This window comes from Phocoena sinus, chromosome 1 (genome assembly GCF_008692025.1).
Source record: "Phocoena sinus isolate mPhoSin1 chromosome 1, mPhoSin1.pri, whole genome shotgun sequence".
NCBI classification, from domain to species: domain Eukaryota; kingdom Metazoa; phylum Chordata; class Mammalia; order Artiodactyla; family Phocoenidae; genus Phocoena; species Phocoena sinus.
Genome location: NC_045763.1, coordinates 185,100,375 through 185,117,180, shown reverse-complemented (window position 1 = coordinate 185,117,180; position 16,806 = coordinate 185,100,375). Strand labels below are relative to the sequence as shown.

At 46.1% G+C, this 16,806-nt stretch overlaps 1 protein-coding gene and 1 non-coding gene across 2 annotated transcripts; one reads left to right on the top strand and one right to left on the bottom strand.

The window, feature by feature from the left end:
• Nucleotides 1-4,161: 4,161 nt before the first annotated feature.
• TIMM17A (translocase of inner mitochondrial membrane 17A) lies at nt 4,162-16,602 on the bottom strand. The gene is made up of 6 exons (XM_032625658.1): nt 16,536-16,602; nt 13,092-13,191; nt 12,895-12,958; nt 8,858-8,986; nt 8,035-8,145; nt 4,162-5,938 (listed from the first exon to the last, which is right to left on the bottom strand). Exons 1-6 carry the CDS (start codon nt 16,559-16,561, stop codon nt 5,853-5,855), a joined length of 516 nt encoding a protein of 171 aa, XP_032481549.1. The 5' UTR covers nt 16,562-16,602; the 3' UTR covers nt 4,162-5,852.
• Nucleotides 10,025-10,097, top strand: TRNAW-CCA. Its single transcript has one exon. It is a non-coding gene; the product is annotated as a tRNA-Trp (tRNA).
• Nucleotides 16,603-16,806: the final 204 nt, after the last annotated feature.

The window sequence follows — 16,806 nt, the reverse complement described above, 5'->3', positions numbered from 1 at the left end:
GGAACTATGCTGTTTCTCCTTTCAGCGTTAACTTCTCCCTGGGGATAAGAGCAGCCTCATCCCATCCATTCTCCTTCCTTCCTTCCTCTTCTCCTTCCCTCACTTTTGAATGCTTAGAATGCAACGTATCTTGGACATTTTGAAATAATGGCTGAAAATCTTCTAGAATTGATTAAAGTGTGATTCTAAGGATTTAAAAGTTACAACAAATTGCAAGCAAAAATATAAAAATAAACCTACACCTAGACATGTTTTAGTTAAACTGAGGAAGACCAAGACATAAAGGTCTTAAGAAGACCCAAAGAAAAAAAGACAAATGGAAATTGGACCAAGGGCAGACCTCTCATTAGCAACGAGAGGCCAGAAGGCATTACCTTCAAAACACTGAGAAAAACCCTGTCAACTTAGAACTGTACCCGACTATCGTCCAAGAAGGAAGGCAAGTAAATTTTCTGATGACAAAAATTCAGTGTTCACCATCAATAGACTCCTACTAAAGAACTTCTAAAGGAATTACTTCAAGAAGGAAAATGAGATGAAAAAAGGAATGGTGAGCAAAAAAAGTGGGAGAATTTAAACACTGTATAAAGCAACAATAATAAATATATACTAATCATGTTTGCACGAGGGAATCAGAATAAAATGAAAATATTAGACTAAATGTATATAAGCAGAGGGGGTGATTGAAGTTGAAGCGTTCTAAACTCCCTGGATTATCAGGAGGAGAGGGAGAGGGATAAATGTGAGATTTTTTCCTTAGGTATGTGTTTTAAGATTTTAAAGAAAATCACTTAAGGACTATAAAATGAATATAACTCACAAGCCAACAAATGGGAAAATATGTAGTATGATTTTTAAAAATCAAGGAAAAAAAGGAAGTGAGCTGGACAGGACAGTACTCACCCCAGGCTGGAGGAAGCAGAGCTCATAAACACCCAGATGTAAACTACTCGTCAGTGTTCTAGCTCACACATTGGGGATGTACCTAAACAGTATAGCCTCAAACTACAGAAAGTAGAAGGTAACAGAATTACAAGGGAAATGGGCAAATCCGCCAACAGAGAGGCTTACGTACCTCTCCCAGTAATTAACAGATCACACAGACAAAAGTCATACAGACATAAAAGATCTGTACAAAAATGTCACAATCTTGACCTAATCAACACACACCAAACTGTGCACCTAACAATCAGAGAAAACACACAAAACCATAGATAGGCCACGAAAAACTGCCAACAAACCAAAGAACCGATGGCACACAGAACAACATTCCTTTAACCACAATGCAATTAAGTTAAAACCAACGTTGGGAGCCAATTCTCCACGGATCACGTGCACTTCTGCACATCTTGCAAAAATGAGCCGCCGAGTGTCCTTTGTTCTGGACCATCTGGTCGAGGATGCTTGTATAGACAGCCACTCTGAAAGACAGATGGTGACTTCCTCTGGAGCAAAGGGTGAATCTGCTTATCATAATGGTTCTCAACCAGGGCCGGTTTTGCCCACTAGGAGATATTTGACAACATCTAGAGACACATTTGGTGGCTACAACTGGGAGAGGAGGTGCTGCTGGCATCCAGTGGGCAGAGGCCAGAGATCCTACATCCTACACTGCACAGGACAGGTCCCCCACAACTGATTATCCAGCCCTAAACGTCCACAGTGGTAAGGCTGGTAAGCTGGCTTACACCCTTCCAAGACAGAGACAGGGTCTTGCTTTGGAGCAAAGGGTCACGCTCACTATCTAGTATGATAAAGGTAATGTCTCCCTCAGAGGCAAAAGCAGGAATGCTACTGGCCACTATAAAAGCTCAGGGCATAAAGAGCTTTTTATAGAAGCTCCTCTCCTATAATGCCACCCACTACATCCCTAGGCATCCATCTGGATCCACCCATATAATCCTACCCTATAAGAAATGTTAGAGGACGCTCCTGAGACAGGACTATGATACCAGAGAGGAACTTGGGTCCACACAAAGAAAAGAAGGAGTGCTAGAAATGGAATCAGTTTAGATAAAATAAATCTTTTTATTTTTAATTGCTCTAAAACAGAGGTCAGCAATTTTTTTTCTCTAAAGGGCAAACATCTCAGGAGTTGTGTGCCCCGAGGTCTCTGACGCGGCCGCTTAACTCTGCTGTGTCGTATGAGGGCAGTCGCTCATAAAATGTGAAGACCTGGTGTGGCTGTGCACCAACAGAACTGTATTTATGGACGCCGGAATCTTCATTTCGTGTCATTTCCACGTGCCGTGAAACATTTTTCTTCTTTTGATTTTTTTTTTCAACCATTAGAAAAATTTAAAATCCATTCTTCAGTCACAGGCCTTACAAAAAGAGGCAGCAGGGTAAATGTGGCCCTTGAGCCTTATAGGTGGCTGACTTTTGCTCTAAAAGATAACGTACTGTACAAAGCAAAACCAGCAGCAAGAGTATTGCGTTCTAAAACCAATGCACCACCGGGTGGAGCTGTGACCACGCCGTCACAATCTGCAGTCATCTCATATAAGAAAACAGACGGGCTTTCAACAGATGCAGCTGTAACCCACGCCTTCCAACCCTGACTCAGAAATTCACTATTTCAGGCCAATTTCACACAAAGTGTCAGATACTAAGGAAAAAAGGGAGAAGCAGATGGGATCTTTCTGATGAGCATTTCAACCTTGAAACTGAGGAAACCGCTCCATTATTCCAGAAAAAGACCTAGGGAAAAATTCCTTCCTGTCTGCTTGTTTCTGCATTTATCTTGGTAATTAAAACAATTTTCGTGATTTTACCTTTTATTCTGGGTTCTTGTACACCAAAATTGTTTTAGAATATGTATTAAACATCTCAAAATGGCTATTTTAAGATATTTATTAGAATCTAAACTACCTGGTTTCTATTATTTGCTAAACTTAAAAAAAAAAATCAATGTATAACTGATTCATTTTACGGCACACCTGAAACTAACACATTGTAAATCAACTATACTCCAATAAAAAAATGTTTTAAATCACATCTTACAAAGCTTATCAATGGATTTCATAAATTTCAATTTTATTAGGAAACGGGTGATAGGTGAACAGGTACACAATGGTAAAGTATTGTAAAGTTAATCATAGAACCTAGGTGATGGGTATATGTATGTTCACTGTGAACCTCAACTTTACGGTTTTGATATTTTCATTGAAAAAATGTTGGGGGAAAAGGTGGGGGAGAGAAAACAAAACAAAGCACCTCCTCCTGCCGCTCAGCACCTCCTCCGGCTGTGCAGTGACAAGAGAACACGGAGAGGGGACGGGAAGCTGCAGGGGCGCTCGAGCTGGTCCCCAGACCACCAGGAACCAGCCCGCTGGACAAACGGGCGCAGGCAGAGGACAGAGCACACGAGGACGTTCTTGGGCGGTTATGAAACACCTGTGACCAGAAACGCAGATGGCACGAGGCTTCCAGTAGAAAATCAGAGGCATGAAGTTTGCTTTCCCCTTTCCCTCTCCTCACCGGCCCCCCATCTCCACGCTAGACACATCACGGAGACGGAGCCACTCCGCTCAGGCCAAGCCCCAGCAGGTCGGTGGGCAGCCAGGCTTTCCCCGGGAGCAGCAGCTCTCCTAAGTGCGGGATGGAGGAAGGGGGCATCCACCAAGGAGGAGAGGGCCAAGAAGCAGGGAAACAACTGGAAAGGTTTTCGGGGTTTCTACCTGCCGTCCCACATATTGTGGAATTAAATGTCAAGTTCTTCAAAAAGAACTGGCTTTCCATCTTTTTCAAGCTTCTTCTCTCCCCCCTCCCACCCCTCGTTCCAGAAAATTCATCTGTAACCAAGGATTGCTTCAGATATGCTGAGTTAACCAATAAAATGGCAAAACACGCCAGCATCACATACACACACACCCGCCACAGACTCCGAATTCCCAAGAAAGGAACTTACTTTCCAAACCAATAAGCCATTTAAGAGGAAGTTTAGGAGACCTTAAGAAATGTAAAGCATTTTATCTGCGATTCAACATGCCCTCAGCTTTGAACTGTTCTTATAACATCTCCTTACATTTACTCCTGGAAATCAAAAGAGCTACAGACTGAAAGACAAATCCCAAGTACTCACAAATGGCCAATAAGCGCAGTACTTCGTCACCAGGAGAACGCAAATCAGAACCACAATGAGATAGTCACACATGCTAGACTGGCTGTAACGTTTTTATTTAAAGGAAAATAAAAGTGTCGGCAAGGATGTGGAAAAACGGGAACCTTCGTGCACTGCTGGTGGAAATGTCAAATGGTGCAGCGCTGTGGCAAAGTTTGGTGCTTCTTCCAAAAGTTAAACATAGAACTATACCACATGCCCCAGCAACGCCACTCCTAGGTCTACACCCAAAGGAACCGAAAGCAGCGACTCAAACAGGTATTTGTATGCCCATGTTATTCACAAGAGTCACGCGGCGGTGTAAACAGCCCAAGTGTCCATCAGTGGAGGAATGGACAAGTAAAATGTGATCTCTGCATACCATGCAATATTACTCAGCCGTCGCATGAAGTGCTGGTTTATGCGACACCACGGATGGACCCTGAAACACGAAATAAGAGCGACACAGAAGACGAATATCGTACGGTTCCGCTTATACGAGGTACCCAGAACAGGCAAACTCAGAGACAGCAAGTAGACCTGTGGTTACCAGGAGCTGGGGGAAGGTGGGACGGGGAGTTTCTGTTGGTGACGATGAGGAAGTTTTGGGATCCACGATGGTGACTGTTACACTGTATGTAAATTCCACTAGCTGTACACTCACAGATGGTTAAAACGATAAATATGATTTCCTGTATATTTTACCACACAAAGAAAGATCAAACCAGCATTAGTAAATTAAATGCTTACTATGTACGTGGCATTGGGCCAGAACGTGCATGTGCTCACCACACCCACACGGATTTGCTCTCCGTTTCACACAGAGGCAGGTAAACGGGGAGTGACAGCCTGCCTCCCGTAAGGTCACGTGGCATTTCCAGCACAGCCAGTAAAATGGCCTATTCCGAAATGCTAATCCATTTTCCAGGCCCGGCCAGACCCCAAAACACACCCTCGACGAAGATCAGCTTCAGGGGACTTGCAACACATGAAAAGCAGCATGTATTGTACTTGCCAGCACACCATAAACGCCAAACTTTTCCAGGGCTATTATACCCTCCAGGAACCTTCTCATACGGAACTGGGTATACCGGAAGGAAGCTTTTCTGATGATGAAGAATCAAGACACAGTAGCCTCAGAGGTGAAGAGAGTTTTGTATCCGACACCCGCGAAACCAAGACGTGGCGTGTTTTTTACTCGCAAGGAGAAGGCTAAGCTCTTTCCCGCAGCCCTCCAGCCCGGAAGTGTTTGCTGTGGACCAATCCCTGGAGACTGTACCACGTGCAACTTTCCACGGACTCTGCATTATTTGAATTCAAGGATGAAAAGTAGAACTCTGCAACTTATCTTAATAGAAAGAGCGATCTCCCGGCGTTTTTTATTGTTTGACTAACAGAACAAAACCAGGCAGAGAGGTCCCCGAGGAAATGACGGTCATGCTTCATTGCCGTTCGCCACTGGTCCTTCATCTTCCAAGCGCTTACTGCTTCTCCTTCTAAAGATTTCAGACATTTATTTTGATCACAAACGCAATCCAAGTGTGAATAAATAAATGTATTATCTTTTAAGACCCTCCCCCGCCCCCCCCCCCATGTTCCTTTAAATAGAAAAATGTGCTAAATGTCTCTTCACAGCCTATTTGGCCATAGTTGTCCCACCTACAGTTTTAAAAACAGACTGAATTTGATCTTCTGAAATCCTTCCTTGAACCGCAGCTCACTCTGTTACAGAAGTCCTGGGAGAGAGGCCCTACTGGTATTGCTGGTAGTCCCCGAAAGGTGAGGATGGTAGCTGGGCTGAAGGCAACTGGGAGGAGTCTTCAGCAAGCGGAGGACCTGCAGTTAAGAGGGAATTTAAACGCCACCTGAGTATTACGTAATTTAAAGGGACAAGTCTCTGTCAAGAGCAAATCAGTCAACTCAGAAAACAAAGTGCTACATCAGAGCTGTAACCTGAATTTCTTTATCGAGCTGCCCGATTCCCACGAGAGCGCGTGCTAACGTCCGGCGGCCTGGCGGCCCTCCTCCAGAACGAGCAGCTCCCAAATGCTACGCCAGCGCAGTCACATGGAGTAGTTACAGCAAGAAACAACACGCCAGTTTTAACGCAACTGCTGAACAAGCTGCCGTATCAGGACTGGACGAATCTCTCACACCTCCTGATGTATTTGTCAGTGGCTATTTAAAATTATTTTCACAAAGTTTAAGTACCTTAGTCATGTTTCAAGAGAACTCAGTAATACAATTTATACAACTAGGTAAGGAATGGGTCCTGAAATGGGAAGACACCGCCATCCCCTAGCTTGCGCAGAACTAAGTGTTGTAGTATTTGCTTTCAAAGGATGGGACGGCCTGTGACCTAAGAAAAAATGTGGCTCTTTAAAAAGAAGACTTTAATGGGAATAATCACTCCTCTTTTCTTCAGGGAAACTGAGGCAGACTAAAAAATATCTGGAAGGAAGAGAGAAAGAGGACAGTGGTAAAGAGGGCTTTCTTTCCAATACTTTACTCCAGTAATTTTTTTTTTATATTCTAAAAATATCTGTTCATTACAGAAAGCTGGAGAAGACACTGGGTGAAAAAGATAAACCAAAAATAACCACTGTTACCATTTCGATACAGTTTTATCTCATCTTTCTGTTTTAAGAACTCTTTCATGTAAGTTAACTGGAAAAATATGATTAACTTTTCAAAGATTTTTGCCCCCACACAGCCTTTCGAAAACACTCCTCCTGTCTAAAATAAAAAGCACTTCTTTTAGAGAACTCCTTCCGAGGAAAGAAGCCGAAACCCCAGCAAACAAGGCTAAATCCTACAAGACAGTGTGACCGAGTTATCGTTCTATCAATTTCTGAATTTCTGCAAACATGGAACTTTTCTCACATCTTATGTGAAGTCTTTCACACTGAAGTGCTAAACTAAAAAGCAAAATAAGAAAGTGGCCATCACAACGGAGTATTCAGTGAGAAATAATGATTGAAAGCAGAGGCAAGGACCGAGGGCCCAGGAGCCAACCAGGTCATCCACTGGCCACAGGGAGCAGGCCTCAGAACCGCGCCCAAAAGACACCGAATCCCTCGCCTGGTGCCTCAGGAGCTGTCACCTGTCCCTCACTCTATGCCGAATCCTTTCCAAGCTCCAAAACTAACTTCCAACCAGTCACACGGTTCTGCGTATTTCCTTCCCCAAACGCCGGGTCAGCTCTTCCCCATGACGACCCTCGGTGTCTTTCTGCTCCCTTCCAATGCCAAGGAACAGTCCCGTTTAGACAGCTCAAGTTTTCTAAGTTGCAAGCATCTGCACACGCTAGCCGCAGAGCAGACAGTCCCTGGCCACGTCGTGACCACCTGTGGACCACTAACCGCCCAGCACCTCACCTTCCCTGCACCAGGCAGGAGCAACGCGTTACATCACCAACGTCTCAGAAGAACCCTCCTTCCGGCCCTAAGTGAGCCCCACCACGGGTCACCTTCTCCTGCTACTTCACTTTCTTCAAGGAAGCAGCACAACCAGATGACCTCATTTATCTGTGAGCGTGTCGGCCTGACGCTCCCACTGCCCCCGGCATCTAGAGCGGTGCCCCACACACAGGCAGTAAGAAGCTGGCGACTGACGGCCATCGTTGTTCCACGTCTGCAGGGACCCTTCTTCCCGCACCGCTGAAATGATCGGCAATTTCTTAGAATGAGCAAGTGAGCACTGATAAAACCTAAGAACTCTAAGGAAAGATCGACAGCAAGTCATCGGCCAAAGCATTCTGTTACTGAGCTGAAACACAACTAACGGCACCCACACCCGTGCGGAGCCAGAACCCGCACGAAGCATGGCGTATTCACGTGTGACGCAGAGACGTCAAACTGCCACATCTGAGCGGACATCGGGAAACCACTTCAAGCGTCTGAGCTGTGGTGTCGGGCAGAAAGACGACTCACCGTTGGGAAACTGGGCAGAGGCAAATCTTGTCAACAAGATACCAGCTCCTTCGATGAGAGCTAGCAGAATGCCACCCATCGCGGCTGACCCAACCATGGCCACTGGTCCGTCTGAGCACATTGAGAACAGAGAGATTACTTTAACAGAAATCCAGGTTAATGTAAGACACCATAGAGCAAAGACCTGTCCATAGGGCTCCATGCTACTCCCCGTTCCCAAACCCCCTTTCTCGCTGACCAAGACCAGGGTCAGCAAACCATGGCCCGCAGGTCAAATCCAGCCCACGGCCTGCTGGTGGAAATACAGCTGCACTGGGACAGCATGCGCGTTCATTCACGTATTGTCTAGGCCGCGCTCATGACAGCAGAGCTGAGTACATGTGACGGAAGCCCACACATTTACTACCTGGCCCTTCACAGAAGAGGGTGCTGACTCCTCGGCTCACCCACTACGCCCAAAGGAATCCTAGGTTGCTCTCTGTCCCAAAGACCCAGAAGATGGATATAAGCTCTTCACTCATAACAATGCTGTGTGACAGGTACAACGATTAATTCCAGAGGCTGAGGAGAGAAACTGCCCAGTCACACAGCTGGTAAGTGGCAGAAGCAGAACCTGAACTGCTCTTAACCACGGTGATTACTGGTTAGAGCTCCAGGCTCCCTCGTCCTCAACATTCCAAGTTAAGAGATCCTTTTACTCTCCCCACAAATCACCATACACACTCACACTACACCCAGTTACACAGTGCTCCGTCTCTCTATTACAGATGTCCTTAAACGCAGGCAGAGGCTGGCTTCAATGTGTGTGTCTATGCCCGCTTACTTCTTGCTGCCAGGATGGCTCCTGTTAAGGCACCACTCGTGATGGAGTTCCAGGGATCTTCTTTCCCTCTGACTTGAACCATACTGCAGTCAATCATGGAAAACAGGCCTCCCCAAACGGCAAAGCTGCCTGTTTTATTTAAAAACAAAACAAATAAGTTTCAGTTTTTATATTTTAGCCTTTAAATGTAATAGTCAGAAACCAGCTTAACTAACAACACTCACTATATTCTTAAGACTCTCACAAGCACATGCAGGCAAGTTTGAATAAGCACCGAACAGGAGTCAGCATACTTCTCTTTTTAATAAAGCCTGGTCTGTACTACAGCAGCAGGGAAATCAGCAACGGCCCAAAGCCTAAAAGAAATAGGCCAGGCCTAAAAGAGCTGGGCTAAACCCATTCAAACCCCCTTTCAGGAGAGTGTGTATCTGTTTAAGAAGTGCCCTCCTTCCTTCTTTTCATCACCTTACCTCTATTTTTCTTTTCTTCAGTCAGTGCCACTGAGCACCTGCTCTACGAAAATCACCGATGTGAACACAAAAGAAACCGGGCTATTCTGGGATGTACAACAGGCGTAAGCCAATACACATACAGGGCAAAAGGGTGATACAAACAGTTTGAATTATGGAACCTCGAGGGAATGGGAATTACCTTTCCTCTCTCACTTCTATCCTTCATTCCTCAAGCATGAAACTAAAAGCAACCCTAAACCAGATTACTTTGCACTTTAAACTCTTCCTAAACACAGTGACTATTCTGTGAAATAAAAAACAAACACCCACACATACACGTGTGTAAGTACACACAAAACACAGAAAGGCAACACCAAGATTTTAATTGTCAGCATCTCTGGGTGACAGATGATAACAAGACGATTTCACTGCTTTGTGCTTTTATTTTCCAAATCTTCTAAAATGAATACACATGACTTACACTCTACGAAGAGTTCTTTTATTAAGATTAAAGAAAGAAAAACTGCACTGAGGAGCCCTTGTCAGTTTATCCTTCACCCTCTGAAACCTCACAGAAGCAGGAGTGTGTCAATAAGGACAATAAACTGGGCTCCGCCAACTGCCTGAACCAGACCATCACCAGCACCCTTCCCCAGAGCTCACCCTGTGAGTTAAATCCAGCAGATACAACCAGTTAAAGTATGCACGAGGGACTTCCCTGGTGGTCCAGTGGTTAAGACTCCATGCTCCCAATGCAGGGGGCCCAGGTTCGATCCCTGGTCAGGGAACTAGATCCCGCACACATGCCGCAACTCAAGATCCCACATAACGGCAACAAAGATCCCGCGTGCCGCAACAAAAAAAAAGATCCCGCATGCCACAACTAAAGATCCCGCATGCCACAACTAAAGATCCTGCATGCCATAATGAACATCCCACGTGCCGCAACTGAGACTCGGAGGAGCCAAATAAATATGTTTAAAAAATAATAATAAACTATGCACGAGCCTCCTCGTTTTCGGTCCAACACTAAATACCACATGCTACAAACAGATGTAACAGTCCGTCCTTAACTCAGTGGCTCTGTGCCCTGGGAGAGAGATATGTCCAGGTATATTAGAATTATCTCACCAAATTCCTCAAACAAGGCTCTCCCACTCCCTCACAAGGATCTGATATCTGCCCACCCCAAGAATGACTGCCAGAGTAAGCTATGGTGGCTGATAAGAGTGGAGACTGAGTCCACACAAAAGGCCGGCCACGTGTGGGCAGTCACAGCCAGAGCAGGGCGAGGAGGCGTCCGCAGGAAGGACACTCCCAAGCATGGAGATCAGCGTGCCCATGTGGAAGGGTGGCCTGTTACAAGGTGCCCTAGCCCAAGTATTCATATGAAAAGTGAAAGAAGAATGAACCTGTGGGGCTGGACTGGACTCAGAGGTATCAGTGTGAACCCACGATTCCTAACACGTATAGACATATAGAAACACAGACATAAACTTGTGTACGTACGTGTACGTGGTGTGTGTTCATAGATATACAGTACATTCCTAAGAAGGCCTGGGAACAGCAATGCCCCACAGCAATGATACACTTAGTGCCCAGACTTTGGCTTCTAAGTACCATTCTCAACTAGAAGGAAGCAGGGCTCCTTGGGGACAGATGACTCTACACTTAGGCAGGGAAAGTACAAGATGAGCCTGTAACATCTTGTTCCAAAATGCAAGGAAGGGCTGGAAGCATAATGGGGACACATCAAAAGCATGTCTTATTTCTGCTATGAAAATACAAGACCTTTCAGGACACAACTATAACTTTCCCACACTGCCTTTTTCCCAGGAGCTTAATTGGAAGAGCTCAGTAAACGCTCACTGAATTAAACTGGAAGTGCCATCCCAGTACTTTTTTGTGTGTGTGTATGGTATGCGGGCCTCTCACCGCTGTGGCCTCTCCCGTTGCGGAGCACAGGCTCCGGACGCGCAGGCCCAGCGGCCATGGCTCACGGGCCCAGCTGCTCCGCGGCATGTGGGATCTTCCCGGACCGGGGCACGAACCCGTGTCCCCTGCATCGGCAGGCGGACTCTCAACCACTGTGCCACCAGGGAAGCCCATCCCAGTACTTTTAAAATTCAAGACTCCATGAAGATTCCTCAGTAGTTTCCTCAAAAAGCCTGATTCCAATTCACTCACACAACATACTCTTCCTCTATTTCACCCTGATTGTTCTTTAACCAAACCTTTATATTCTTAGACTAGTTTCAGAGTCACAGCAAAGCTGTGAAGATGGTACAGTTCCCACATACCCCACATCCAGTCTCCCCAGCATCTAACATCAGCACCGTGCATTTGTCACAGCAACCCAATACTGACACATTATTAACTGACATCCATACTTAATTCAGATTTCCTTAGTTTTTATGTCCTTGTTCTGTTCCAGGACACCTCGTAACATTTAGTAGTCTTATCTCCTTAGGCTCTTCTTGACTGTGACAGTTACCTGATTGTTTTTTTTATTCACTGAAAATGCATGTGATAGAAGCAGCCTCTCAAGAAACCTGTTAAAACCTGTATGACTTCTGCATTTATCAAAGGTTCAGGGTTTGGTGTGTACTTTTTTTTTTTTTTTTACTACTTATCACTCTTAAACAACACAGTAACCATTAAAACAAAGGAAAATTAGTCACTGTTTACTTTCCAGGGTGTACAATTATTACAGGGAGAAAAACAGGAAACAGATACACCATCACTTCAACCCTCGGAGCCTCAATTTCCTCATCTGGAAAATGGAGATAACAGTACTCACCTCCTACGTCGCTGTGAGGACTAAATAAAACAACCCTGTAAAACACCTGGAGTGCCTGGCACGTGGCAGGCACTGAATAAACAACAGACACTGGCCACTATCTTCTAAAGAAAACAAATGCTATGAAAACTAAGAGACGATTATTTCTCCTGACGCACAAAATCACTAAGGAACGACTAAAAGTGCTAAGTCCACTTCATGTGTTACATGTGGTCTCTTCAGCCTGACGGTATCTTTGCAAGCAAATGTAAGCTCCCAGATTTCTTATTCTCTCTTCTCCCAGCTTCTGAATTACCAAGCTTCAAGAGTGTGATGGACATAATCGTTCTCCACCTCTGCACTGACCTCGGCACAATGTCCAAAGCTAAACCTGGAGGGAGCCCCATGAGTTCCGTCAGTCCCTCTCACACACCCTAATCCTTCTGTTCACATCCTCTTCAGTTTCATGCTAACCCAGAAGCTATCACTCCTGACCCTCACAAACCTCAGCTGTGGACACACTGTCTGGATAACGGGAGAAAATCAAATGAAACCAAGCAGAAACAAAACCGCACTGAGCTTTTGAAGGACAGAGTTTCAAATGGATGCAACAATTCAAGTTAACTTTCCAAATAAATCATAAATCAAGAATTCGCATAGATACTAACTTGTGACAAGCTGTTATTTAGACCAAACTAAAATCACTAACTGGTATAATCTAAAAAAGAAGGAAAAAAAACAGGATTTCATCTTCAAAAAAACAGGAAAAAAATCATCTGAAGTACAAATGGAAACATTCTGCTTACCTCCCAACTGTGGAGCCCTGGTTCTAACAGCTGTCAGACTCCCTCGTAGTCTGTGGTTTACTCCCTATAAGGAAACAAAAGGAAGCAACCAAAAATACATTAGGAGTATAACACATTTCCAACCCACTGATGGGGCCCCAGTGACATTAGCAAACGGGTCTCAAGTAATGATGATATGAGACCATTCACCCACTTACCACCGGAGAATTGCGAAAACCTTTGATTGCTTGAAAGATCCCACCACCTATGGTTCCCATCGTAAAGGCCCCACCACAGTCGTCCACGATGCGCCAGGGGCTAAGAACGGGAAAGAGAGAAAAAAAGAAAAAAGATGAGCGTATTTCTCATTTATAAACCATAAAACCCTCTTTGTTAACAACGGATATACAACAGATTCCAGGGCAGGGCTCACTGCAACCAGTAACATCTGGCCCATAAAATACAAAGATTAAGGATTCTAAACAGGTCCACATCTATTCAGCCCAAGTCTTCTAAGCTACAGGGAATGAACTTGTAGTTGAATGGCTTCAACTCCCTACTGTTCACAGCACTTTATTCATTTGCTCAACTACTAGTGCTTCTATTCTAAGGCACCGTGAAAAGCAAATAGTCAACGGTGACCCAGTCGCCTGGGGGACCAAGGAAAGCTCTCCAGCTGCAGCAAAATTTAAAGCTGAGACCCAAAGAATAAAATTTCAACAGGTGCAGAAGAAGACACATTATTTAAATTTTAAAACTTCTTCTTGGGTTTACTGAGTCCAAGTTAGCATCTGGAACTTAAGTTTGTATCAGATCCACTTCACACATTAGTAACCTCTAACATCTGATAATTCGAGGTTAAATGTGTAAACCCGGCTTCCAAATGCAGCACCCTCATGCAGCATGACGACATGAGTAATCTGATCAGTAGAACAGAACCCCTCTTCTAGGAATCTGGCTTCTTAAAGAGTCTGCGAATGGGAATTCCCTGGCAGTCCAGCGGTTAGGACTCAGCACTTTCACCTGTGGTGGCCCGGGTTCGATCCTTGGTTGGGGAACTAAGATCCCGCAAGCCTCGCGGCATGGCCAAAAGAAGAAAAAAAAAAAAAAAAAAAAAAAAACAAGTCTGTGAATAATTCAATTCATAAACGTCTTTTCCAGTCTCGAGGATAAAATGCTATAACGACCCTATGCGCAATCCAACTGCTCAAGTAACCGTGTGAGTTCAGCGCATCGTTGCTGCTGAAGAATCCAAATAATAAGTAATTTCTCACTTTGCCAGATAGAAATACGAAACACCTCGTCCTTTCCAAGTCTAACACAAGTCAGGAGCTCGCACAGAACGACGACCTCATGCGGCAGATGTTCCAGCTGTCAGCCTGAGGCTTCGGGGCCTTGCTACCCAAGGCTGGCTTCCTGCAGGCCTGAATGCAAAATCAGCAACACCTGGGAACTCGTTACAAGTGCAGGCTCTGGGGAGTTCCCCCTCAGGACCTACCAAATCAGAGTCCACAGCTTAACACAATCCACGGGTGACTTGATTTCACTTTAAAAGTTTGAGAAGCAGTGCTCTGAGAGACTAAAAGGATTAGGAAAATTTCTTCAAAATGGTAGAAACATTAATAGAAGTAAAGAGATAGGGAATTCCCTGGTGGTCCAGAGGTTAAGACTCGGTGCTTTCACTGCCGGGGCCCAGGTTCGATCCATGGTTGGGGAACTAAGATCCCACAAGCTGCGTGCTGCGACCAAAAAAAAAAAAAAGTAAAAAGGAAGGACAAAGGAGAGTCACTAACTCTAAACAACTGATCCTGAATGATCCTATAATCAGTTAGTATGAAAATGAGTATTTAAAAAATCAGTAAAGAACTGCAGGATTCAGATCAGAGAGCAGCCGCAGGATTGCAAGAGAGGACGTCCAAAACAACGGCAAGATGCAAACAGTCTCTGAACCAAGTCTGGCTAAATCAAGGTTCCTGCAGGGAAGTGACGGCTACACAAAAGCAAGGTTGAAGCCAGACTCTAATGTAAATGCCAGACAAATACAGGGCAACAGGGAACCAATAACTAACCACAAGATTAAAGTCATCATTTACTAAGTATCAACTATGTTTTAGGTGCCTTAGAGTGCAAATAACCTGATTTTCAAGAAAGCTAGCTTATTTTCTTATAGACTCCCTAATCTTTTAACTTTGCAGAAGAGTATCCCTGTCTCCTCTCCATTTTATACATGAACAGAAGCTCAGATTAAGTACCTTGCGCAAGGTCAACAGGTAATAACTGGTAGAACCAATTTAAATACAAAATCTAGTACGCCAAAGGCCCCAAATTCTTTCCACTATATCCTATAGACTAAGGCTTCTGAAAACAAAACACGTGATTAAAAAGTATTTAGGACGATTAAGTGCCTATGATGTATTAAAAAGGACTGAAGAGAAGGAAAGCAACTAGGAAACTACTGTAAAAGGCATTAAGGATGCCAGGTAAGATCCTGACAACAAGAAATGAAAGGTGGAAGGTTTGAAAGAATTCAGGCTGCCTATGGTGTTGGGGCAGGTGCAGAGGGAGGAGAAAGACGCTTATAGTTGGAGCTCAGATGACTTCACGAAAACAGGGTAGTCCAGAAGATCAAAGCAGTTTTGAGTATAAAACCAACAAGACAAAACTGACTGTACTGCTTCAGGACATATGTACTGAGAAAGCAAAGGGGCCACCTAATTTAGTAGTAGATGAAAATTTATGATTCCCATAACATCTTTAACCCAAGAAAGTCAAGTATTTCCCCCTCATGCCAACCTGTTTCACGATATCATACCCAAGAGCAGGTGACAACAGCAGTGCACAGCACGCTGAGTCCTGCACACCTGAGCACAACCCAGGAAGGGGGACCACTACCTTTGGAGAAGATAAATTTAAAGAGCTGGGAGGCGCTGAAACATACTCTGTATCTTATTTCAGGGAGGAAAAAATGCACAAAGCAGGCAACATGGCTAATGCTGGAAGGTCAGAATGTAAAGCCCTGGGCCCTTACACACAGCTGGAGAACACCTTGGTTCTTGCTCTTACAAAAAACACAGGTGACTAATAGATGATTAAAAACAAGATGTGGTTTTTCACTCATGACCTCCGAAGCCTTAAACTGTGCGCGTGCCTGACTCCTCTATGCTTTCATTCCTGGGACCGACCGAGCGCGGGGCACAGACCACCCCCACCCCCCGCTAAATGCCGAATGAACGGACCCCCGTCGCCGGCTTTTCACACACGCTACTCTCCCCGTTTTCCTGACCGCGCCGCCCCTCCCCCACGGGGAAACCCCAGCCCGGACCGCGGCCGCCGCGCCCACGCGGACCCTCCCCGGGCACCGCCCCCTCCCCACGCAGGCCGAGCCGCCCGAGCGCAAGGACGAGCCCAAGATCGCCGGCGGGCAGAGGGGCTGCTCCCGACCCGCGGGCCGGGCAGGGGCCGGGGCCACACAGCCGAGCCGGGGCGCCCTCGAATTGCCGCAAGGTCACCCGGCGCGGCCCCGCGGCCCCCGCTGACTAGCCGGCTGCTCACGCCCGGGTGCCCACGGCCCCCGGCGCCGCCGAGCCCGCGGCTGAGAGCGGCCTCGCTCCGGGGGCCGGGCAGTGGCAGAGGGGCAGGCGGCGGGCAGCGGGCTGGCTCACCAAGGCTCGCGCGCATACTCCTCCATCTTGATTCCGCCGCTCCGCGATGCCGGGCGAGAGGGGCGGGGCCTGGCCCGGAGGCGGAAGTGATCTCAGGCGGGGGGCGTTAAAGTGTGCGGGTATTGGCTCGCCGCCTCCTTCCGCAGCCAATGGGAGCCGGGAATAGGGCTGCGGGGCGGAAGGCGAGGCTCCGGGCGGAAGGCAAGCCTCCGGGCGGGGGCGGGGCGCCCGGGGCGCCCAGGTGCGGAGAGGTACCCGTCACAGAAGCCGC